The 26,272-nt window shown below is 34.9% G+C and overlaps 1 protein-coding gene across 1 annotated transcript in view; it reads right to left on the bottom strand.

Moving 5' to 3' along the window:
* Positions 1-23,576, bottom strand: part of Smp_153720 (hypothetical protein) — a gene marked incomplete at both ends in the record, with an annotated part of 48,619 nt that extends 25,043 nt beyond the window's left edge. Inside the window, 16 exons of the mRNA XM_018790837.1 lie at positions 1,033-1,577; positions 2,695-2,901; positions 3,904-4,290; positions 8,131-8,510; positions 12,989-13,329; positions 14,400-14,623; positions 15,685-15,770; positions 17,272-17,492; positions 17,942-18,103; positions 18,695-18,766; positions 20,446-20,658; positions 22,913-22,968; positions 23,000-23,214; positions 23,252-23,332; positions 23,370-23,479; positions 23,517-23,576. Coding sequence (XP_018645856.1) covers positions 1,033-1,577; positions 2,695-2,901; positions 3,904-4,290; positions 8,131-8,510; positions 12,989-13,329; positions 14,400-14,623; positions 15,685-15,770; positions 17,272-17,492; positions 17,942-18,103; positions 18,695-18,766; positions 20,446-20,658; positions 22,913-22,968; positions 23,000-23,214; positions 23,252-23,332; positions 23,370-23,479; positions 23,517-23,576 — 3,360 coding nt within the window. The remainder of the gene's footprint in view (positions 1-1,032; positions 1,578-2,694; positions 2,902-3,903; positions 4,291-8,130; positions 8,511-12,988; positions 13,330-14,399; positions 14,624-15,684; positions 15,771-17,271; positions 17,493-17,941; positions 18,104-18,694; positions 18,767-20,445; positions 20,659-22,912; positions 22,969-22,999; positions 23,215-23,251; positions 23,333-23,369; positions 23,480-23,516) is intronic.
* Between the last annotated feature and the right edge of the window lie 2,696 nt (positions 23,577-26,272).

Below are 26,272 nucleotides of genomic sequence, written 5' to 3'. Positions count from 1 at the left end.
AATAGGACGAAACGCGCGTCCTGGATTCCACTGCTAAACAATTAATAGTTCTTGAATGATACATCAAAGGAACTATTGTCATAACATTAACTTGGAAAGGTGATTTTTTTATCAGATTTGGAGCGGAAATAAAGAAACTATTTTACAGTCCAAATAATTAGTATTAATTATTAAGTATACTGAATTTTTTTCAGTTTACGATCATGAATTTTGAAGAGATTCGTAGGCTAACACACACACGCACAATTAAGAAAATTAAACTGTGGGATACACTATCAATATACTATGCTTTCGGTGATCCTACCTATTAGTATTTAACTAATTAATCAGTAAAGCCAATCGCTATATTTCTATTTAGAGTTAAAACTTGTAACCGAGATGTATCATTAGCCCTTGTACTTCAAATGTGGCTAGAAAATCAAGTACATAAATATCTGCTTAGTAAATGAGTCTACCAAGAAAAATGCCTTAGTTAATAAACTCAGAAGATATTACGATTAACCATATATGCCAATGAGAGACTGATCAATACCAGTTCTGAATGCCAGTGGGAACATTCAAACAATCAATACAAATGAATTAAGATTGAATGTTTGTACTATGATATTAGATTAACTAAAACCATTTATTAAGCCATAATTTCAACAAACTCGGTAAAGATTAATATGGTAAACTGAAAAATATCAGAAATAAATAATATTTATTTATCCACAATATACTACAATATTTCTTTCGGTACACCGCAAATTAAACCAATCACTTGAATAGTAAAAACTTCTAAAGATGAAAATGTTATCAACATATTTTGAAATGTTTGTTTCCATATGTCATTCCCGTCTATTTCTTTTAGCGTGTTATTATCATCTCAATCAGCTAACTATTATTATATAATAATCACATCAATCATGTTCACTAGATTTACAAACGTTCAAGTTCAAAACTTCTACTTGTTCTTGTTCAGTCAGCTACCTCTTTTTTACGAAAAATAATAAAAGTAGGGCAGTAGAAATTACTCGAAATCCATGAACTTACTTGAATTAATGTAATAAATGTATTCAACCCATTCATACTAAAAATTTCAATAAGCACTTGAGTACGAGATAGAATAATTTGTTGTTCTGAATAAGAACTATCTGATAAACGATTAAAGGTTGATGAGTGATTGGAGCCTAGTATGCTTGTACGTAATAAACGTAGTATTAACAAAATACTAGGTGGTATAAATCGACCAGCTGAAAGATGAGAAGTTGGTTGTCGACGCCCAGAATAATTAATTTGTGATGTGAAAACATTATTTGGAGCTGCAAGAAGATCATCAGCAACTTCAAGACCTAGAATTGTATCTAATGCATCATTAAATTCACTAGTCATTGTTTGTAACTGTTTAATTAACCATGAACAAGATTCAGGAGAAAGTAGAGAATCTGATGGTATATTCAAAATACCAGTTACATGAGAACGAGATGGTCCATCACGAAGCCAATGTATGTAACTACCAACTGTTCGTGTAAATGAAGTCATTTGAGCTAATACATCAATAGGTGGAATATCTTGTATACTTTCAATTTGCTGGGAAGCTAAAAAAGATTTTTAAAAAACATTGTTTGATGATACTGCCATTACTTCTACTACTCTGGGATTTGTCTTGGTGTACTACGAATGAGGTATGGTAACTTGAACCTATGCACATATGTGTCAGGTTTTTAGTTGATTATGATGATGAAATAAGGTATGAAAATATGAGTAAATAAAGAGTTTACATGGTATTTTGCACCAGACTTGAAAAATAATAAGTTAACAATATGCTTGATACATTCCCTAAAGTGTATTGTATACACCAGCGTTTCTAGTTAAAATTATCAGCTGATGCAATATGTACTAACAAAGATTTAAAATGTTTTATATTAGTATTTTGATTTTTCTATGGCTGTCATTATACGCTGTGATTTCTATAAATAAATTCCTTAAATAAGGTCAGTAGATTACTTGAAGCTGGAGGGACCAGCTTCAGTATGTAGTTGTAATTTGGCATTATTATATTTCCTCCCACAAGTAACTAAAAACACCCCATGAAATCCTAATTATAAAAATCAGTAGGCAAACATTAAACAAATGTACACAAACTCCACATAGAAATGCTTCCCTAAACGATCCTGATAGATTTCCTTTGAAAAAGGTAAGAACGGAATGTGAATAGATATTATGAAAATAAGACGAAATTTCGAAATATTAAATGAACTAAGACAATATGAGATACCTTGCTACAAGCTTAATTGACGTTAAGACATATTGACAATTCAAGAGTTTAAAAGATGCAGGTAGTCGTGACCTGGATTCCGTTTAAATTTAACCCACAGTAATAGTGATGACACTGTAAACAATATAACAAGTACAAATATATACATACTTGTATACTAGATTTTGGAGTTACATTAATTTTTGACGATGAAACACACTGCTTTAACTTCAACTAATGAAAACTGTTTGAACCTTAAAATGACGTGATATCTCACAACCCTACTCTCACTAAGAGAAATTCAAACCTAGAGGAACTTCGCTCAAGCCCAACTCGATACATACGAAATACTAGCGTGGGAAACTTTCTTGTTAAACTGAAGAATGGCAAAGTCATACTGTAAGTATAGATATGAAAATAAACACAAGGATAGATAACTATTTAGTAGAACAGCTTACGAGTAATCAACTGAGCTAAACGAGGTCCATAACGATCTAAGTAGAACACATTCTCACTATGACGTAATACAGTGATAACCAATGTATTCACTAAACTATTCAAATGTATTGGTCCAGAGAGAAGATTACGAATTGTTGCTTTTGAGCTTAATACATTTGTCGCTTCAATCTGATCGTTTGTCGGTGACTGTTCAGCATTCGATTGAGCTAGTAATAAAGAATAAAATGTAACGATAAAAAATATTTAGAAGAAAAAAGCAAAACTAAACATGATGTATAAATTAAACCATAAAGCAGAAAAACATTGCTAAAATCGGTCATAGATAAAACGAACACTAATATGAGAATAAAAACATATAACTGAGTTCGTTTTAAATATTACCCTTAGCATGATTGTCATACTAATGTGAAACAAGTTTTCAACCAAAAATAGTTAGTTATTTAGTAATTTATGTAGTGATTAAAAAAATTGGCATCAATATATAAAATCTCTTGAATAAAGATTAATTAATAACTTTTATTGAAAATCAAAACACTAATTGAATAGATTATCATAACCCATTATATGCAGGCATAATCGAATCTTGATATTTAAGCCATCCGAATGAATAGAAAAGATTTTTTTAAAGAAGACAAGAATACTCTAGTATTCAACATTGAAATACGATTATATGTATACACAACAATCAACCAGTTGATCAAAAGAAACGTAGGATTAGGCACATATGTACATTGGCACAAGTACAACAGGATGAAATTAACGAGACAGTAATAGAAGTAGTAAGAGTGTCAGTGATAGTAAAAAACACTTAGCTATAGACAATATGATTTGAGAGGAAAAAAATAAATTTTAAGGATACAAAAGTGGAGGATAATATTAAATCTACAGATTTAGTGGAATAGATGAGATAATACAACCGATTCTGAGCTGTCAACTATAGCCTTCAATCCTTGGTTGAAACAATCAATGGAATTGATTGGATCAACACAATCTAATCTATATCCCGCTAACAAAGATATATGAAGATTATGATAAACAACCAGCATACAGATCAAAATGAATTTAGATTCAGATAGTAAATGATTAGTTACACAACGAAAGCGTACTACTGTATGTAGTGAATTTAACAACTCACATGCAGCTATATGGAAAATAACAAGATTTAGTATACTCAATAGGACCTTCATACAGAATGTCAAGTAGCTTACTATTAGGTTTTATATTATCACTTGAACTTCTCAGTTTTTCATTTTTCGTCACTGATTTATTAACTGTACTGTTCCCTGCACATTTTACATCTAAATCTTGTTCGGAAAAAGCTTCTATTATCATTAATAATGGAGCAAAATAATCATCCATAGCGACCACATCAGCAATCCATATAGGCGCTGCAGTAGTAAGAGTTGTAAGTACATATTCTTTTATATTTTCTACATTAAACAAATGATTATTATCCACGGAACCACCATTGATTGAATCTATATCCATAAAATTAGAAAGTTGTCCAATAGAATTCAATGTTAACCGGGTTAATCCGAATAAAGCATCACGAATATTGATTTCATTGGCTCGTAGATCAGCAGCAATATTAGTCTCTGATTGAAGTTGTGTAATAAAGGAATAAACACCTGTCATACCTCAAGAAAAAATTGTATTTGATAATAAAATTTATTTTAATATGATAGAAATAAAAAGTACTAAAATGGTTTCAAAAGATGAGGACTGAGATAACTTGGCCTGATAGACAATATGCGAAATTTCATGTTGCAATGATGTTTACAAATTGGCATGCAGGTAAACTATTTCAGTCCAAAGACTACATTTCAATGAGTACGATAATAAAATACAGCTCACAAACGTTTTATGATTTGTAGTTATAACCCTACTAATCCAGATGCAAAATATGATTATGACTGTAGACAAAATTATAAATATATATAATAGTGAGTCCTTTCAAAGTGATGCAAATAATCTTCTTTTTAAACAATAATACTCGTCTGTCACGAGAAATATCAACACATCCTTAATCCTAGACAAAAACAGTCAATCATATGAATCGTAAAATTAAGTACAAACTGTTAGGATATTCACAAGAATATCCCAAAAATTATCTCGAATGTAAATGGTATGTTTTCAGACTCTTCACATAATTCGCATGTTATTTCCTATTGGCCATTATTTACAGTGTCCTAACTATGACTTTCATGTGTCGTTTCCCTATTGGTCAATTTTGAGTCGTCCTAATTATAACCTTCACGTGTCCTTCCTTTCCATTGGTTACTGTTAATAGTCATCGTAACTGTATAAATATGCCTTGTCTGTAAACCATTTTTGTTCTGCTGCTGACCCCATAAACAATTCTCATTTAACGGCTGTGTTCTGATTTATTGGAGTTGGGGAACAGTATTGGGGTCGAACTAGGATATCTGAATTTGGTCAATCGGTAGAATTTCGCGTAGTCCTATCGCAATACGCTATATTTCGCATTACAACAATTTGGCGACGGAGATTTTGCAAACAAGTTGCTGACTAGCTATGGATCCAGTTAAATTAGAAGAATTGTTCAAGCAACAGCTGAAGCTGATGGAGATGCTTACTCAGACGCAGATCTCTTCTCGAGTCTCATGTACACCAACAATCCCTCAATCAGTCGACGGTATTACTAGTGGTATTTCAGAGTTTCTTTATGATCCTGATGCCAATATTACATTTGATACCTGGTTCAGACGTTATGAAGATCTTTTTAAAGTCGACCTTGCTGACAGAGATGATTCGTGGAAGGTGCGTCTTCTCCTTCGAAAACTTGGTCCATCAGAGCTTGATAAGTATTGCAACTACATTCTACCGCAGAACCCACGAGACCGTTCCTTCGATGCCACTGTTCAAACTCTCAGTCAACTTTTTGGTGACCATCATTCACTTTTCAATACGCGTTATCGCTGTTTAAAACTGGTCATGAACGAGTCCGATGACTTCTTAACCCATGTTGGCATTGTCAACCGTGAGTGCGAACGGTTCAAGCTCAAATCCCTTACCGACGACCAATTCAAATCCCTCGTATTCATATGTAGTCTTCAGTCACCCAAATTCTCCGACATCAGAACTCGATTGCTGAACCGCCTTGAACAAGACCCTACGCTGACACTTAATGCAATCGCCGACGAGTATCAACGCATTGTCAACCTGCAGCGTGACACCACTTTGGTCCAATCTGGGGGCCAGGGTGGTTGCGAAGTTCACGCTGTCCAACGTCAGAACAAATCTCCGAGATCAACAACCTGTGGTCCTACGAAAGCCAGTGCTCCTTCTTTCTCTAATCACTCCAGACCGGTTCACAAGAAGCCCCCCTCTCCATGTTGGCACTGTGGAGCCTGGCATTATGTGAAATTTTGTCCATTCAAACAGCAGGTGTGCGATCGCTGTCATAAAGTTGGTCACAAAAGCGGTTTTTGTCAATCCCATCGACCCAATAGTCGTCGAAATGCACAGACGCAACGTCGTTATACTAAAAAGCAGCTTCCCTCATCAAGGAGTTTAGCAGCAGTCTTTCACACTCATGCCGCCACGCGACGCAAATTTCTAACCCTCTCAATCAATGGTCAGCCAGTTCGATTGCAGTTGGACACTGCATCAGATATCACTATTCTGTCAAAAGAAACTTGGCGAACCTTGGGTCAACCTCCCATCAAACCATCTTCGCAGACAGCCGTTAGTGCATGTGGTGGTCATCTCCGCCTTCATGGTGAACTTAATTGCTGTATTTCGTTCAGAGGTACAACCTTCAAGGGTACGTGCTACATCACCAAATCCCCTCTCAATCTTCTGGGTTTAGATTGGTTCGAAGAACTTGGTCTTGCCAATCTACCTATCAGCACTATCTGTAATCAAGTAAAAACTCCTGCTACTACACAACAGCATGCTGCAGACCTCCAAAATCGATTCATCGAACTCCTCCAGCCTGGTTGGAGGCTACGAACAGTCCATAGTGCGATGGCACCCAGGCGAGTAACCCGGCAGAATCCTCGAATGCAGAACACTAGAATTCCCTACAAAGTTGGTGCGAAAGTGTATGTTCGGGACTATAGACATGGGTATGATAGATGGATAGAGGGTGAAGTCGCAAAGAGACAGGGGAAGGTCATGTATGAGGTCAGAGTAAACCAAGAAATCTGGACCAGGCATCATAATCAACTACGGACAAGAGATGCCAAAGAAAAAGTTGGAATTATTAACCGGGTTCCCCTCGACTTACTGCTAGATACTTTTCAACTTCCGCCGATGCCTACAACGGAGGCAACTGAGTCGTCTAACCAAGCAGAACATTCTTCAGGTTCTTCGTCGTTACCTCGAAGGAGGTCAAAGCGCAAACGAAGAAAACCAAAGAACTTTCAGGTAAACCCACGATTGCGTCGCTATTAATTTTTTCCAAGGGGAGGTGTTAGGATATTCACAAGAATATCCCAAAAATTATCTCGAATGTAAAATGGTATGTTTTCAGACTCTTCACATAATTCGCATGTTATTTCCTATTGGCCATTATTTACAGTGTCCTAACTATGACTTTCATGTGTCGTTTCCCTATTGGTCAATTTTGAGTCGTCCTAATTATAACCTTCACGTGTCCTTCCTTTCCATTGGTTACTGTTAATAGTCATCGTAACTGTATAAATATGCCTTGTCTGTAAACCATTTTTGTTCTGCTGCTGACCCCATAAACAATTCTCATTTAACGGCTGTGTTCTGATTTATTGGAGTTGGGGAACAGTATTGGGGTCGAACTAGGATATCTGAATTTGGTCAATCGGTAGAATTTCGCGTAGTCCTATCGCAATACGCTATATTTCGCATTATAACACAAACATAAACTAATTCAAATAGACTCAAGCAGAACAATAAAGAAGGAAATCAACGAGATGAGAAATAGCGAATAAAAAATGATTGTTTGATTTATAGTAGACAGATAAATATTAAATACGTAGCTAAAAAGAATTAGAGGAGATCGTAGGATGAGAATCACTGAAAGATACACTAAGCCGAAGATTTGATGAAAAATAGAAACTGAATTTAACTGTGATATTGTGATTTTTCGAACTGTATTACCGATTATCTAGAACTATATATTGTGATTAACTCACACATTTCAACATGTAATGGTGAACATATCAATAAGATGATGAAACTCAACAAATAAATATAAAACTTTCTGCTTGAATTTATCATAAAAACATTTTACTGCAAAGGCTAATGATGGCATCACTCAAACCCCCAGTCCGAATTATATATGAAACGGGACTCAGATCCGTAACCTGAGAGTTTAGAAATCTTACAACGCTCAACATAAACAACAGTACGACTGGTATTTATACTAAATAAATCCATATACATTTAGTTATACAAATATTTAAGTAATTATAATAAATTCAACATAAACAAACCTTTCCTTCTTGTCCAATCAATCAGTAAATCTAAATATCGTAAAGCCTCAATTTTGTAAATCAACTCCAAACCGAATATTAAATAATTTGATGCAACTATTTTACTGTTATTCATGGTATCCTTTAACATGATATTGGAGAATGTTTGTAGACAAGCCTTAATTAGTGGACTAGTTGATTCTGGTCGAAAAGCTAAAAACAACAGACCAGAAGAATGACAACATAAAGTGTCTAATAATTCATGAATTGATGCTTGAATTTGATTGACTAAACATGACAGATTTATTTCATACTGACTATCTAATTCATTTTCTTGCAAGAAATCTTCATGGATGTTAGTGAGTTGATTCAGCAAACTGGTCAAAGAATTAATCAGATCACTAAAAGAATAAAAATGAGGATATATGAAGATTCAAAAGAAACTATCAACATAAAAGCATATTTCTCATCATGAATTGTTTTATTTGTTATATATATATGATGAAACGTATATCTCCTACTACTTGTCTCGGACATTGAATCCAAAGGACCCATAACAAAAATATCCTCTAATCCTTCAACAAATGCGAAGGAAAACACAAAAGGTTTACGACGGTGATACAATATGAAGTATGTGCGTATTTGTAGAGAGTTTGAAACATACTTGAGAATCAAGAACTAAAAGTCAGTTTCAGAATGCCGAATCCAACTTTACGCGCGCAATAAAAAAACAGATTTTGGATAAGGTTATTTGTAGACACTAACTTCATGTGACAACTTAATCAAACTGACTCCCTAAGCATAACTTGTATTAACCCTCGATTGTTTTAGAAAACAAATAATGGAAATTATCGTAGTTGAGTGTTTAAAAAGAAATAATACTGGTGGAGCGGATGGGGATTAGTCCTAAATATTAAAAGCTAACCAGCTGAGAACTGTACATTCAGGTTTCATAGTAGTAATTTTATTCTTCTCTAAAGCATATGTATTCAAGATCGAAGTACTATTTTTCTACAATCCAAACTTGTTTACATTCAGTGCCATAATTGAAAACTTTATTGTTCAGCTACTTGTATGTAGTGACAAGACTGAGATGTAAGAGTTTACTAAATTTCAAGGCTAACAAAGTGAAATGAATTGCGAGCTAAGAATATAAGCTAAATAGTTTTAAATGTTCAGCTTGAAGTAAATGTATATTAAAAATCCATCTGTTCACATATTTTGCTCTTATTATTACTACTACACTTATGATTTTTACAAACAAAATAAAAAACGAAAAGTGCTCTGAATGAAACAGTAAACTTGCCAAGAGTCCAGCATGGCACATAAATCTGCGTATGGATTGTGAGAGATACATTTGTTACCATTTAACAATAATGGACATGGGAGAGAATATCTCGGATTTGCCTACAATTAAAATTAAGATATATATACGGATAATATGATACTGTACTGACATGACAACACTTTATTAGAAAAAACTTAATATAATTCACACTAAAAAATATATATATTCGATCCCTTTCATGTAATAACTGAGAAATCATAACAATCATACATTTAATTTGTACCTATGTTACGTCTGGCCGATTGTGAACGCTATATTCGCTTCCCTAAGCTAGTTCCGTACCCCCGAGCTAGAACTATACACCGACTTGAAGACCAGAGAAAAGGCACAAAGTGTGTGGGAAGCACTTTACTACAGGGTTCATTCATGTGCAGAAAATATAGGGATTTTATAGTAATTTAAGAGTCCTTGAGTTTTGCCGAAAATTCTAGAATACTGCTAAACATAGTAGCAGTGCATTAATCAGCCAATCAGGATCTCCACATGTGACTTTTCCATTTTCGTTATTTTAGTAACATAACTTCACATAACTTCTAACTAATCGCTGATTGGTTGAAATGCTCCTTGATGACCCCTGAGCTTGTTATGTCGCTTGCGAGAAAAATGCAGGGTCATCCCAACAACCTATTTCAGCCAAACATTTAAATAAACTAACTACTTTATTTGTCGGCAGATCACAAGCGAACTTGATTCCAAAACGAAGCTGAATCACTATAAGCTGACACATTAAAAAAAGCACAGTGATAAAACGTTAGGAGGATGAGAAGCAAAACAATCTGTTGATAATAATAATAATAATAATAATAATAATAATAGTAAGAAGAAGAAGAAGAAGGATCAAAGGAAAATACAACATAGGAAGTATGGTTTAAGAAAAACAAACGAAATTAACAATGAATCACTTAGTCATACGCAACGTAGAACCCGAGAGGATTTTGCATCGGTTCATGTTGTAACACCCCATTAGCACAAAGAGATTAAATTATCAGGGTAAATGCTAAAATAATATGGATAGTAATAGTATGTGTCAATAGAGAAGATTGGGTATCGAAGATATGACTCGAGAAGAAAATATAAATCAGTTAAATAGTTAGCCACTATCCATCTTCAGTTAAATAGTATTTGAGCAAATAAGATTACTCAAAAACTACTCAGAAGAAACTGGGCTTACAGATCGCCATCAAACACCTAACTAAGGGAGTTCCTTAAAGATAACATTTAATTTTCCCAAAAATTCATTATTCGAAGCAATGAATTTGAAATCATCCATACTGGGGCTTCAAAGATCTCAAAGATAAAATTTTGCATTACTTAGGTAAAATCCTTACAAACTATTGACCGTAATAATACAACACTAAGAAAGACAGAGAAATGAATAGTTTTATTAACATTTAATTAATCGTAGGTCTAAAATGTTATACCAACATCATAGTGATCGTTTTTTATCGTATATTATACTACTACATCATAATTTGAAAACCCAGTCTCATTTGGAAAGATCTAGATTGCTAAATATCTTCATCATTACTTATGTATAACATTGTGGTGTACGCTACCGATGTCGATAGATATAAGTAGTATGTATCATTAGTGGAAAAGAAATGCCTGGAGGCAGAAGGTTAAGATTTAAGAGAAGAAAACGAAAATAGAGAATGATTGGTGTGGAAAAGAAGGAACAGTGAAGTATGAGACAATTGATGGGCATTTTGCAAATGAAGAATTTACTGTATGGTTCTCAGATTTTACTAAGATGCTCTGTATTTTTGTATTCGAATGCATATAATTGTCCCCACTTGTGTTCTCGTTCACTACAGAACCTGTAGATTATAGTTTAAAACATGTATCCGATCATTTGGTTTATATAGTCTGATAAGTATGTTATTAAAGTAGATGTGTATACGACATAAGGTTTATATAATAATGTTATAGGTTCACCATATCTTAAAATAAATTGACAAAAGAACCCATAGTACAGTGTTCATCAGATACAGTAATAACACAGACTGATAGTGATAAGAAATTAATACAATACAGTAATGTACAATAATAACTGACTTACTATGATTTGCTCGGCATTTTGAAAAATATGTTTCAGTTTTCCTAAATGGTTGATTAAAATTTGTTGTAATTCCAAAATTTTAAACAAGCTGTCATAATTTCCAGATAATTGTTGTTCAGTGATTTTTTGTAAACTGAAAACAATAAAAATGCGCTTAACTACTAAAATGCCAGCGAAGATATTAAAAGAGATAAAAACTGATAACCAGAGTCATTCCTTCTGTGATTGATACATATACAAAATATTTAAAACAAAACAATGAAACATTAGAAGTCATTTAATAGGTGACCAAATATAAGATATAGATTTTCGTAAACTATTTATCGGCTAATATAAGCAAGACCTAACCACCAGGTTTATTTATTCCTCATTATGTTGGAGTGAAGTTGAAAAATATGGAAGATGAGATTCCAAATTAGTGACCAAATAGTATAATTTACCTTAAAAGACTTAAAAATTATGATCTCCATTCCATTTGTAGTAGTAAAAACACACCAAATACGAGGTCAAAACTAGAACGGAACAAATTTCAATGCCCCTTAGTTTTGGAAGACCGTGTTTTTTTTCTCAGCCCACGGTGAAAATTATCTTTAATTAGAATGAGAATCTACAGAATATATCTGAGTAATTCCTGAGTGGGCTCATTACAGCATACGTCAATATAACAATATTTAATTTTATTTAGCTTTAACCGACACTGAAACAGTGTCGTCACATTACTGATTTATGAATATTCAATTAGAATCATAAAAGACACTGAAAACTCACCGGTTTACTAACTTTGGAAACTCCAGTAAGAGTTCATAAGTATGTACTTTATTTAATAGTCTTTCATATGCAGCAGTTGTACGAGAGTTCTAAAGAAAATTAACATATTGGGATAAGAGAATAGAAATTATAGAGAAACAATATTGTTAAAACAGTACGTGAAGGTTAAACATCGCTTATTTAGCAAGTAGAAAAGTGACTCAAGAAAAGTATATACAATTTACAGTTATAACGATTATGAAAGACTTTATGCTGAAACTTAACAAATTTTTTATTTCATGTATTCGGCTTTCAGTCACATTCTATGTGTGTAAGTTAATAATATCATCCTGAAGCAGAAACCGAAGAAGGTGGATCGGGATTCAAACCTGTGACCTAGTGACTGAAGGTCGAACATTATAATCACTAAGCCATCAATCTAAGTAAATATACCACCCTTATTTGAAGCGTATTAAAATAAGGAAATTAGTTTGAGTAAACTTGAGTAGGAGGGACACACATTTGAATATGATATACAGTGAATCATTTATAATAATCAAGATTATGTCAGTCAGTCATACATTTATAAATCAATCAATCATATGACCACAATAATAAGTTGAAATAAGTATAAATATATAAGCCTTACTTTACTACAGCTGACAATAAAAATGAAACGTTGATAAGGTGATTGAATTTTATTGGGCGATAAATTTCTATCGAACATTTCCACATCATCACTGTTATTGATGACATGTTGCTTTTTAATGGACTCATTGCATTTCATTTGATCACTACATTGCTCACTATTTTCATCATTTGTTTTAATTGTATAACAGTGATCTGTATCATCAGAATTTGTTTCGGTTTTACGGGATTTAAAGTCGGAGCTGTACAAATTTTTTTTAGCATCACTCTTTCGGTCTGAATTTATTTGTGTTATCCCCAAAAAGGCATTTAACCCAATAGGTAATCGTGTAGTTTGATCCAAAGCACGACAGATAGTAAGTCTTAAGGGTGTTGTAATCAAAGGAGATTCCAAAAGATTTAAGAGTAAATGTTGAACCTGCAATTATGACGAATTATCGAATAGTTTAGTGAACCAGCAAAAAACAAATAAAACAAAAAAATATCTGAATATTATTTCATAAAGCGTTGCTACTTCGACAGTACGTTAAATAGTACACTGCCAGTCAAAATCACAATTAAGAACATTTTCATGCCCTAACAGCCATTTAGCTGATTCGTCTACAATTAAATACTAATTATTCTGATCTTCAAATCAGGTATATTCTCAATTTAAAACAATACTTTGCCAGAAATAGAAACAATTAAAAAGTATACAGCTCAAAATTCTGACAAACAAATGGAAGTATAAAATAAAATAAGAAAGAAATCTATCAGTCAACAAGTATTTGGTAAAAATACAGAGACTAGTACAATAAACTAAAGAGAATTATACAAAGAATAATAAAGTGAATAATAAAGTGAAATAAACATAAGATGACTGTTTGTCGGAATAACAAGCCCAGTTTACTCATATTCGGAAAAAATATGTATCGTTCAAGTGCTTTTCTGTATTACTAAGATTTTCTGAAGATGGATAGATATAAAAAACGATGATGATATGTCTCCTTCAATGTACTTCACAAACTTATTCGTCACCTTAATTTTTGGAAGTTACTGTAGGAGGAGTCCCAAAAGTATCCATCAAAAAGTCTCTAGAAGTCTATAAACCCCAGGAAACTTGTTATCTAACCAGTGTTGAATAGAATCTTTGCAAAAACATCTAGAAAATCAAGCGCCACGCTTTTAATACTAATACTAATATAGTTAGTATGGTTCCAGAGGATCCCAAAAGCCCTAGTTGTCTGAAACAGAAAAAATACCCTCGTTTTCCGTACATAAACCAACCATGGAATATAGCTTCTATTGGCGCTTCGCATCTTCTTGTCGTATGGAAGTAGCTGGGGATTTCAGAACCGGCTAAGAAAACGAATCGAGAGTTCATTTAGCAAGACATATTACTTACAAATGTATTTATTTCCCATTGGTTTGTCAAAATCAAATATGTATATGGATGGGAATGAGAACAGTTACATATAACAATTTAAAATTCATGTTAAAATTACTAACTTGTAAATCTTCTATCTGCGCAAAACTTATATCATTACCATTTTCTGTGGAAACTGGATAGAGTAATGCATTTGCTATTTCTGAATTAATTACACTAGTTACAAGACCAGCTAGATTTACACCAGCCGTAATATGTTTAACAATGTATGATGTATTCGGTTGACTTAAAGCCAAATTCATATTTAAACCTGTATAAACCCATAATTGAAGCGTTTCAATGATACCTAGTAAAGAAAAAGAGAGAAAGGGTATATGCAGACCTATACAAAACATAACTATAATAATTAGTGATTTTAGAAAAAGAAGTCCTTTTTCTTTAAACTAAAACTAAGCTAATGAAGTCAGGAAACGTTTCAATTCTCATAATCAATAGGAATTGTTTGGCTGGACAACAGTAGACAACAAGGTTGGTTTGATAGTTCAACGAATTATACTCTGAAGTTTAGTCATTATTCCATGATTCACAAAGTTTGAACATATCCTCCGATGGCACTACTGCTGCCATTTTTTTAAATTCCCAATTGCTAAGTAGTGCTTTGTGTCATTTAGTAGTAAGCAAATCAGATGCAGTAAGAATAACTGAAGCATGATTCTTTTTAATCACGCAAAGAATATATCGATTTGACTCAAAGTACAAGTGCGTCATTGTGTAAGCTACTGTACAGCAATTGTGGCTATTAAAACTAACAAGAAATTTGAACATTTCCAAATAATTAAAGTTTTGTCGTTATTAGCCCCCAAATGCCCTAAATACGGCCGAGAGTGGGGAGAGTCCACTTTCCTCTCGAAATACTCTCACATGGCCACGTGTGTATAGCCTCTACCAGGGAAGTCCTACTCACTGCCTTCTCGTGGCATTACTGTTGCTTACGAAATTGAGAGGATGAAAAGCGAATGTCCGGAGCTTTAACCAGGTTGGTGGACAAGGCGAGTCCACCTAGGGGAGTTGGAAAACCCTGATTTCAAACCAATGGTGCACATGGGCTCCAGGATCCTGAGGGAACAAATGGCGTACGAATCAACCGTTGGTCACCGGCTACCATGGGACTGCACCTCCTCACGATGCTCCACTGCCTTGTGGATCAGACCTTTAGGTCAAAAGCTCGGAGTGTGGCCCCCTAAGAAAACCACTGCTTCGGTTTGGGCACCCGGACAGTATCACAACCCTCACACAAATCAAATGAGATTTGTGTGGCGCATATATCTGGTGCCCCTTTGTACCAATATTTGTGTTTAAATAAATAAAATTGTCGTTATTAAATTATCTAATCAAAATAAAACATACTCTGATACAAATTCCGATCTGTGCAATAAAGAAAAGCTAAACTTTCAGCCAAATGCGTACCAATAGTATCCAACGCATCAACCCATCTGAAATAAATCAGTTATCAACACAATATTTGTTATCACTTGATATCATATAAGATACTAACTTAATCCAGTCTAATAAAAAGCCTATATACACGACAAAACAACGATTAATAAGAGAAAATCCATAACCACCAAGTGTAAGTTCCTTTACCTGGTTGGTTTGCAGTCAAACATTGTATCATAGATAATGATACCACCAGGTTACCTAAACTAAAGTAGGTGCGAAAACATTCAAACTTTTCGCCTAATGTTTGAGAGTTAAGCATTTTAACCGTTTAAGTCACCGTTACCACCGATGACTAAGCAAACTAAGACCTAAACGTTTCGCCTAGTTGTGCACCGTTGACTAAACAATAAACAAGCGGATGAGTGACAAACAGTGTTACACACAGTATGCTTACATTATAAATGTTCTTAAAACGTTGAGATATGACAATACTAACACAGAGTCATTAAAGTTCATTACAGATGAAAACTACCAGCAAAAACATTCTCTTTGTTTTCTAAGAAATATCACTTCCATTCAAGAAAGATACAGAAGAGCAAGCATTTCGAAACTATCATTTATATCTAGTTGCGGAAGCTAAAGCAATTATAAACATCTAAAAAACACTGAGATTGCAACTTAATGTAATAAAAAACCAAGCGCAAACCATCAACATACTTATCACGCAGGCATAAACAACTATCTAGAACTCCTGTCTACTCACTAACAATGAGTTTCAATTTGTATGGGTCATAAAATATAACCAGGAGAAAATGATTCTGTTAAACTAGCTGATCACGACTGTTCCCCTACTTTAGCTAACCAGATATAAATTTACCTCAAACCACTTACACCCCTTATAAGTTCAGAATTATTCATAATGAAATCAATTGGGCTACTTCATGTAACACTATGTGAGCTTTGTATTAAGACAGCAAATTAAAAATAAGACTGACTGCAGAACATTCAACAAACAATAGTTCATACACAAGACTAACATGGTTCATTAAAGCGGATGTAGAATAAACTGGATCAACTGATAAATATCTACAAGAGAAATAAATTATATTTAGGTGACGAAGTTTAATTGCACCGTACAACTGTTTATTATGTAGCAAGAAAAACAAAATGAAGACTGCAATACCTCCTCCTATAGTACTAACAAAAAATCCTGTGTTTTACCGTTTTTATACATTCTATACATCATGTAGTCTTATTCGTACACCTTCAATCATAACAGCGAAAGTCAAGAATAGTGGTCGGAAGTTTGCTTACTACTTTGACTCATGACTCGCTATGTGTGTGAAGTGCGAATTCCAACATAAAATAAGTACCAAATGTCACCAGTTAGTTCTCATACTGAAGAAATCCTTGTTTCGAAATAGACAATACTTTATGGTACAACACGTATACAAGCACAGAACACAACTTCACAAACGTAAACAGTAGATGGGAATATACAAATAAATATATGATAATAAACATCAAGAAACCCGGTTAAAATATATCACCTACTCTTCATGAAAGCCTGTAGTTGATCCTGAACAATATTTTTTCGCCATTTCAACTAGAAATTCTGCAGATTGACTTGCATCAGCCCAATCATCTGGAGGAGGTAGTAAATTTATGTTCAAACCAACTTCATTTTCACTGGAATTCTGATGAAACATTTCTTCACTTTCCGAAAACAACTGATCTTTACTTGATGATCCACGTTCTAATAGCCAACAGTGTAGCTAGTGAAAACATGTACAATATAAAACTACAGGTTTAGGATGATTTTCTACCTACATATCATGAGCAATATTCTGCTTCATAACAAACGTATATGAGTGAAAGGAACTTTTAAAAGTACAGTTGTGAGGCACATGTTATCGCGCAATGCAACTAGCAACCTACTTTAACTTCTAAACAGCACTTCCAGACCAGAATATGCTTTAAATGATAAAAAGTCCTTTTGCCCATTTATGAATGGAAACAAACCAGTTAGCACATTAAGATAATAAGAATAAATTGTTATGGGTCATTCATACTGTATAAATCACGAGGTAACCTATAATAATTGGTTTAACAGAAGTCAACCATCAGTTTATAAACTGGTGGTCAATGAAGTACCTAGGTTAATAAACTAACATTTAAAAAATATTGGAATAGAATGAAATGACAACACAGCACTGTTGTTTACCTGGAATAAGGTTAGTGTTGGATCTGCAATCCGATGGAATTCGCATGAAAATACGGTAGTATACTGGTTGATTAAATCAAATGGATTGAAGCGCCACTGACAGGACGAAATTTGAGATTCGATTTCATTAACTTCTTCAATATCTGACTGTTGATCACCAATCTGAAACAATTTGGTCAACAAATTATATGGTCTTAAGGTTTGAGGATGAAAGCAAAAATATACCGTTCTACTATAGTATATTACGGGTGTGAAAAATCAGTCACTTCTGGAATCGATTTATCTGCATACCTGGATGTACTTGGTATGACAATAGTGAGATGTTATCGAGAGTTTACCAAGATCATTAAGACGACTGTCTCCTAATTTTCAAGATTTAGGAAAGATTATCCTTAAAATGAATCCACATCTTTACCCAACAGGTTATTAATGCTGACTGCAGTTTTTAATGCACATAACATTCACTATTTTCACTGGATTTTACATTAAATACTCTCCACATTTATAGAAGAATGCCAATATCCCTTTCTGGAATATCTTTTTGAAGTAACACTAACCATTTTAACAAATTTGTTTTTAGACTTGCGTTAACGAGAAATATATTTTAATGAATATATTTCGTTAAAATAAAAGTCCTTTTCAGTGAAATTCCATTTTTCACTTCAAAGAATTTTATTACAATCTAAGGTATCGAACAACGAACTCATAACACTAATTTGAATCAGAAAGTACATAAAATATACGAACCAATACCTCTAAATTTTCACCATCTTCGATTTCGGAAAACAGTTCTTCATTTGATGAGATTTCCTCATAATCGACGTCCTATAAATAGAATAAACGAAAGTGTGTGTAATAAATTTGGTGGTTATACACTAGACAACAAAAGCAGAAAAACATTAAATTTATAATGGTATTTGCACAGAATATATATAGTATGGCTGAAACTTGATCTAGCTACTGTGATCATAAAGCTCAGGTAGTATTTAGTCAGTGCAATAAACGTAACTCATGCTATTGCACACAAACCTTATCTGACAATTTAAATTCCAATGCATATATATATATATATATATATATATATATATATATATATATATATATATATATATATATATATATCGTTGCAATTAATTATTTAGCTGTCAGCTTAACAGGAAGTGTAGGTGAGCACTGAATGCACTGACAAGATACCATTAGAATGTCGAACACGGTGACTTGAATGCCCCAGCTTGCAAGGGCTAGCTTCCTACAACAGCAGATAAAATAAAGAAAGGACCAGAAAGCTTCATAAACCTTGCTTAAGGGCATGGTGTGCTAATAGTTCGAAAGCAATAACTATATCCAATAACAGCTAAAATATATTTTGATTGATCCAGGTAAAAACATGATTTTTGTGGAAAAAATATGTGAAGTAAACGGGAAGCCAACCAGTAATATACGAGGATACATTGAATCTTGAACGAAACATTTTGAACGATAGTTATTCAGATCAAATGCTTCAAAAGAATCAAGTATGCTTCTCGAACGGTAACTATCGATCCAACTAAATCTGCATACATTTAAAACTGTAACTTCTAAAGCATTACAAGTCACTCGGGACTTTCTAAGAATGACGGTGAATTCCCGGTTAAGAAATTAACAGAACCGTCTAAAACAACAAAGAGAAAACGCCAACGCTACAAATGAAACTCCCTCAAGCACTTACAAAATTCCATAAGTTTAAGTAAAGTAGTTATTCCGCACACTACAAAATTAAGTATTGCTACAGAAACTCCAGAATGATAAGGTTATATGCAGACTTCAAATCAAAAAGTAACGTGAAGTCGATGAGAATGGTCTTATTTTAAGGCTTAAAGGATAAAAATTGACCCAATACGTTCCTATATTTGAAATATCCTTGACTTCGACGGTCCAAGTTGCCATACCTCTCTGATTAGCACAACAAGATCAACACCGGATTCATAGTAGTTAATTCGGTGTTGGTAGTAGTATATAAATTAAGAACGGAACTGAACAGATCAAGTACAAAAAAGCAGAAAATCTATTACATAGAGCAACCAACAAGTCGGTGGCTACGAGAACATTCCTTTTATACTGTTTCATTGATGTCCACACATGCCAGGAAGGATTGTAACCAAGATGTCTAAGATATTCAAATGAATGCAAATGTTTAGCAACATTCCGAGAAACTAGAATATCGTACCCAAACTCTATACAGGTAATTACTCCAATATATTTTAGAGAGACTGATCTTTCGCACCTAAATACATTGTCCTATATCGATAAAAGGAAAGGAATATTATGGATGTGTCATAAGATGAATGAGTCAAGAAATGCAAATGAAGTACTGTATGACTACATGACGCAAAATTCAAGACCGACAATTCCGTCTTGCACATCTGTACACTAATATGACTGTTTGCCTATCAAACAAACCATATACCATAAAGTACTACTTGAAAATCACCGAGTCATAAAAGTAACGGCTTACCAAAACTTACTTGTATTTCACCATCTTCATAAATACCAGCAGTTTCTGTATTCAGTGACTTAGAATCATCTGCTTTCTCTTCTAGTTCAGTCTCTGTAACAGGAAGGACGGAAGACTGACCACTTTCAGGTTGTAGTGAACAAACATTTAGGGTCTGAGACTTCATATAACTATCTGAAGGTGTTTGGACACTACACTGTTGCCAATTACTCGAAACATCAGGCTGAAATAAAAAGTCAGACCAAATGAATGAAAATAACGCTGAACTGCAGAATGGAAACGTGAAATATGTCCAGAGGAATTTCATTACCTACAAAACCCAGAAAAAATTGTCTAACGCAAAAAATAGCATAGGATGTGAACAGGAAAATCATGATAAGGAAGTCGAGTTAAAAGCTTTGTGTACGGACCCACATTTAAGTTTCAGTCGCTCAACGGCAAAAAACGCTATAAAATGTGGTATTTTTAACTTTACCCTGGAGAGTTAAAAATCCAACCACTACATCGCCCAGTATCCATTTAAACTTATGAGTCGCCACTTGATAGGCTTCTTTTTCGACTGCTGTGACAAATCAAGGTAAACAACCACGATAGCAACAACATTCGAGATCCACTTCTAGCTGAGATTTAGTAGTCTAAATATTCAAATCTTAGCCCTACGAATCATTATTTACTATCTAAGTGAATTTTAAAAGACTTACTATGACTCGCCCACTTGCTCTTCACATGTTCTACAAGATTACAAATACCCTCGAGGGCCACAAAATACTAAGTGCTTATGAGACTTCATGACAGTTGTCACAATAAGCAAAAGATCATATGCGTAAACCGACAATGCAGTTATGCCCTATATGCAGAATATCTTAGGAAAAACTATATTTCTGAAAAGCTTTAGAACCGTTGAAAATGAGAAACCTGTTTGTTTTAGTGTGATGGTTTATTCAGTAAAGCATTGATCTATTTCCGTATGATGCTTATTAGAGGCGATACTCTCTCCACTAACTCTATGGAGTTTATAGCTTTGATCTGCCCCCAAATGCCCTGGTACGGCCGAGAGTGGGGCGCATATGTATCTGGTGCCCTTTTGTACCAATATGTGAGTCCACTCTCCCTCTCGAAATACTCTCACATAGCCAGCGAATATATAGCCTCTGTCAGGGAAGTCCTACTCACTGCCTTCTCGTGGCATTACTGTTGCTTACGAAATTGAGAGGATGAAAAGCGAATGTCCGGAGCTTTAACCGGGTTGGTGGACAAGGCGAGTCCACCTAGGGGAGTTGGAAAACCCTGATTTCAAACCAATGGTGCACATGGGCTCCAGGATCCTGAGGGAACAAATGGCGTACGAATCAACCGTTGGTCACCGGCTACCATGGGACTGCACCTCCTCACGATGCTCCACTGCCTTGTGGATCAGACCTTTAGGTCAAAGGCTCGGAGTGTGGCCCCCTAAGAAAACCACCTGCTTCAGTCTGGGCCCCCGGGCAGTATCACAACCCTCACACAAATCGAATGAGATTTGTGAGGCGCATATGTATCTGGTGCTTCCTTGTACCAATATTTATGTGTTTAAATAAATAAATAAATAAATAGCTTTGATTTCAGTAGTAGTCCTATATATTTCCCCTATATACGATAATTGTTGACTAATCATCAATTGTGAGTAAAATCAACAAACAAATGAACGTATTCATTTATCATTTCGATTTATTTTGATGGTTAAATAAATACATATTACCAATTTTTATGTTCTCACTACATGTTGTCGGATCCAGGGTTTCAGTGCCAGTTAATTGCTCTCCAGACATAACGTGGATAATAATTAATTGGTTGGTACTAATTTAAAATATTTTGCAACAAATATTGCTGGGTAATTTCGGAGCAATAGCTAAGCTTTTAAATAATAGAAACAAAGTCCAGTCGTGTCATGGAAGTCTAGGTAGCTCTACTAAGAAATCCTGGGATACGGTGAAGACGGCGACAGTCAAAACAACTAAATGAAAGATCCTAACCAGGCCACAGGGGAAGCCATTTAAGTCCCATAAATACGGTGTAGGAACCGCTCACCCAGATGTTGCTTGGAAGGATATACGAACAGCTGTGGAAACAACAGTAACATCTATTAGTAATTTAAACCAGAAGGTTCCAAAAAACCAATGGATTTCTTTCAAGTCTATTACACTGATAGGTTCTCGTAAACTCATCCCACTAGGCTCTGAACACGATGAAGAGCGAAAGCAAATCAGACCTAGGCTAACCTAAGGTCTACGGAATGATCGTGAGCAGTGGTGGGCAACGAAAGCAAAAATAACGGAAAAGGCAGCGACTGCAGGCAACACCAAACAACTCTTCAGACTATTAAAAAAACCGGAATTAAGAAGTCAAGTGTAAGCGAAACAATCTCAAAAAAAGACGAGACTCTTATTAGCTCCCAGAGAAAAATTTACAACGAAATACCAAGAGAATTAAAATCATACCTTTTGTTCCGTCTGAATTTCAGGAATTTTGTTTGGAGCATAAAACCCAGAGGTAGCTAAAGTTTGAGAGATTAATTTTCCACATACTTGTTTCCACAGCCCCAATTGTTAAGCCCATTGTAGGCGGAGGTATCGAAAGGTTTGTGGCTGGGGTCAGTGACTGAACAGATAGAGACATAGTGGGTAAGCCGAATAGGGCAATCGTCAGTGTTGAGTACATTCCACGAAAGAGTAAAAAGTTCGACTGAATGGGTTTTTTAAAGTAGATGGTATTGATCCCTGTTTTTTCACTGAAAAAGTATCTGTGAAGATAAGTATAAGGAAATAAACAATACTCACTTAGCAACACTTTGTAATACAATACAATTTGTTTGACTGTTGCTGTAAACCGTTATATCAAAGGATGCAGGATTGGTAGCTCTGTTTCGTCAGTTGCAAATTTGAATATCAGACTTACCCCAAAAGCGGTTCATCAGATAAGTTACTCTCGACTACAGAACCGAATGGTAAGATGCAGATCTTCACCAACTCAATGCCACTCTTAAACCGGACACAATCTACACTTTCCTAATGGAAATAATTTAAAATTTTTCGAGAGATTTACTTGGGTTTGTCCATTGTGAGTGAAGGTATCAAAAAAGACTATGTATGGGCTTGGAACCATGATGAACTAGAAACAGTGTCGACAATGCCGAATTGCCGCTTAACATGTGCAAAGTACAATACCCCTAACCTGAAAGCTCAATTATTGCTAAGTAAACATACCTAAAATCCCTTGATATAAAGAATTGTAAAGTGTGAGTCTTTTGATGACAGAAAAATTCCCTAATCTTTATGATCTTGATATTTTTAGTTGTGTAACAGTGTACACGTAATTATATGTGCATTCACTGTTAACTATTTATATACAGTAACTGTACATAATACGCGAGAAATGGTGTAAACTAAAATTTCCTCATCATTGAAGCCTAATAAATCTGTGTTCACTCCATCTTTCACTTCGATTTTGTTGGTAGCAGCTTTGGTCATACAATATAACCGTTTAGAATATATTTCCGACCATAATTGGTTCATTGGAACTGTTGGCCCTTTTCATCTGAAAACACTGGAGCTACATCGCCTTTCATGTCTCTGATACTAAGAGATCGTGGATTGATTAAAGGTAGGTATGCGCAATGCTGTATTTTGACTTGATAACTATAGGTTAAGGGTTCGTGAACTAGCCCGGCGGTCTTGAGTTAAGTGACCTGTTGTGGGGCCATGGATGCCAGTAAGTGAGGAGTCGCATAATGAGATGAGACATTTTTCCAGAGATTCCTAGTTTCGTGGTTTGCTCGTGATCATTTCTCGATGTATACTATGAATATTACGCTTTTTATTGAGTCCTCAAGTGGAGCCACTACAGCCTATTTACTCTATTATAATGCCGCTAACTTGTATAGTATAACTAAATTGTATAATATACTTGATCTTAAATCAACTTTCCTTTGAATGCGCCGACAGATGGAGCCTCAACCACGTGTTCAGTTAATGAATTCCATTTGCTGATGATTCGACGGGAGAGTCGATAGTCGGCTGAAAAGTAATTTGCTCTGAGCTTGTGGAATTTTTTGTGTCCTCCTAAATCCTCTCATCAATATAATTTTTTGCAATCATAACGATTAACATTCTACTGTTTTTTATTAGGAATCGAACAAGTTCTACCTCTGGTTCTTCTATATAACAATGGGATTAGGTTTAGTTTAGTCAGTCAAGCATCACACGGGAGCTTTGTAATTCCGGGGATCAGCTTTGCTGTGGTTTTTCGAAGCTTTCCTAGATGCTCACTGCCTCTTTTTGGTCAGAAGCTATCTGCTTGTATGCGGTACTAGAGTTCAGGTCGAACGAACACTATCCAAAATCAAAAAATTTTAGCATCGACATGTCTAAAGGTTCCATATGGCTGTCTCAGGGCAGTGTATAGAAGTTTTTAGGTTTTTGCTAGGGATGACTCCCGAGTCGTTGTATGTCGGGACAACAAGCAGCTCACTGTTATTCACCGTGTATATATCTGTACCTTGATGTCCAATATGCATCAAAGCGCACTTGTAAGCATTTATAAGCTACTGCCAAATTTGAGATCAGTCAGATAATTACTTCAGGTCATTTTGAAGCTCTAAACTATCACTTTTACTTTTTACCGCTCCCCAAATCTTGACATCGTCAGCATATAAGAAGACTGATGATGACAGGAGGCGAGAAAGGTCATTTACATATAGGCGGAACAACATTGGCCCCCAAACTGTACCTTGGGGCACTCTGCTAAGCACAGTTTCCCAGCTAGACAGATTTCAGTTCACCCATGCTCTCTGTTGACGCTCAACTGGGAAGTCCTTTGTCCACAATAGTATATCACCTTCAATACCGATATCACATAACTTATATAAGAGCCGGTTGCGGAGAACTTTGTCAAAAGCTTTACTGAGGTCAATGTAGTCCATGTCTATAGGTAACTTTTGGTCTTTAAGCGCGCACCGACATCCGCGAGCTACCACTAAGTTAGTGGGACATGAATAACCTGTCCTAAAACCATGCTGTTTTTCAGAAAGATTCCTGTCTTCGTCGAGATATTTAAACAACTTCTGAAAAATCTCTTCTGAAATTTTACCAACCACACTGGTCAGGCTTAAGAGCCGATTTGTGTGTCGTATCTCTTTTCAAGATAGGACTTCATATAGTACTCTTACAGTCTTTTGGCAATCGACCTTGGGTTGCGACACAATTTGTTAATTTCCTTAGTAACCTAGGATGTATTTCATCGAGTCTCATGGATTTCCCTATATCAAGCTCATTTAGCAGACCAAAGACATTGAGTTCTTTCATGGTAACAGTGTCCAGTAAGTGTAGGGGATGAGTTTGTTTGAAATGAAAAAGGAGGACATCTCTAGGGTATATACATTGCTTAACTAATTGGAGAATACCTAACCTCTGCCATAATCGTTCTTCACTAGTGATGCAGTACTAGTGTCTCCTCACGATTTTGAAATATTTTCTTTCCCTTTAGTCTCTTGGTTTGTGTATGAATGCAAGCGTTTAGGGTATTCTATGGACTCCTTGACAAGTTTTTCTTCACACAATCTTCTAGACTTGCGGAGGGTCGATACACAAATATTAAGTGCTTATTAATCTTGAGATTTTGCCCCGTCAGTACCCAGGGACCTAATCCACCCCACTTTCTTTTCATCTTACAGAGAACAGTGAGAACCACCAAACGGAAACACTTTGAAGAGCTTCTTGGACCCCAAATTTCTGAATACATCACAAGTCGTTTCAGCGAAGGACTATAGTTTTATGGACCAATATACTGAGGGTACTGAGTGT

The sequence above is a fragment of the Schistosoma mansoni genome (genome assembly GCF_000237925.1).
Source record: "Schistosoma mansoni, WGS project CABG00000000 data, supercontig 0013, strain Puerto Rico, whole genome shotgun sequence".
NCBI classification, from domain to species: domain Eukaryota; kingdom Metazoa; phylum Platyhelminthes; class Trematoda; order Strigeidida; family Schistosomatidae; genus Schistosoma; species Schistosoma mansoni.
Note: the sequence above shows the minus strand (reverse complement) of the source record. Positions and strands in the feature narration are given on the sequence as shown.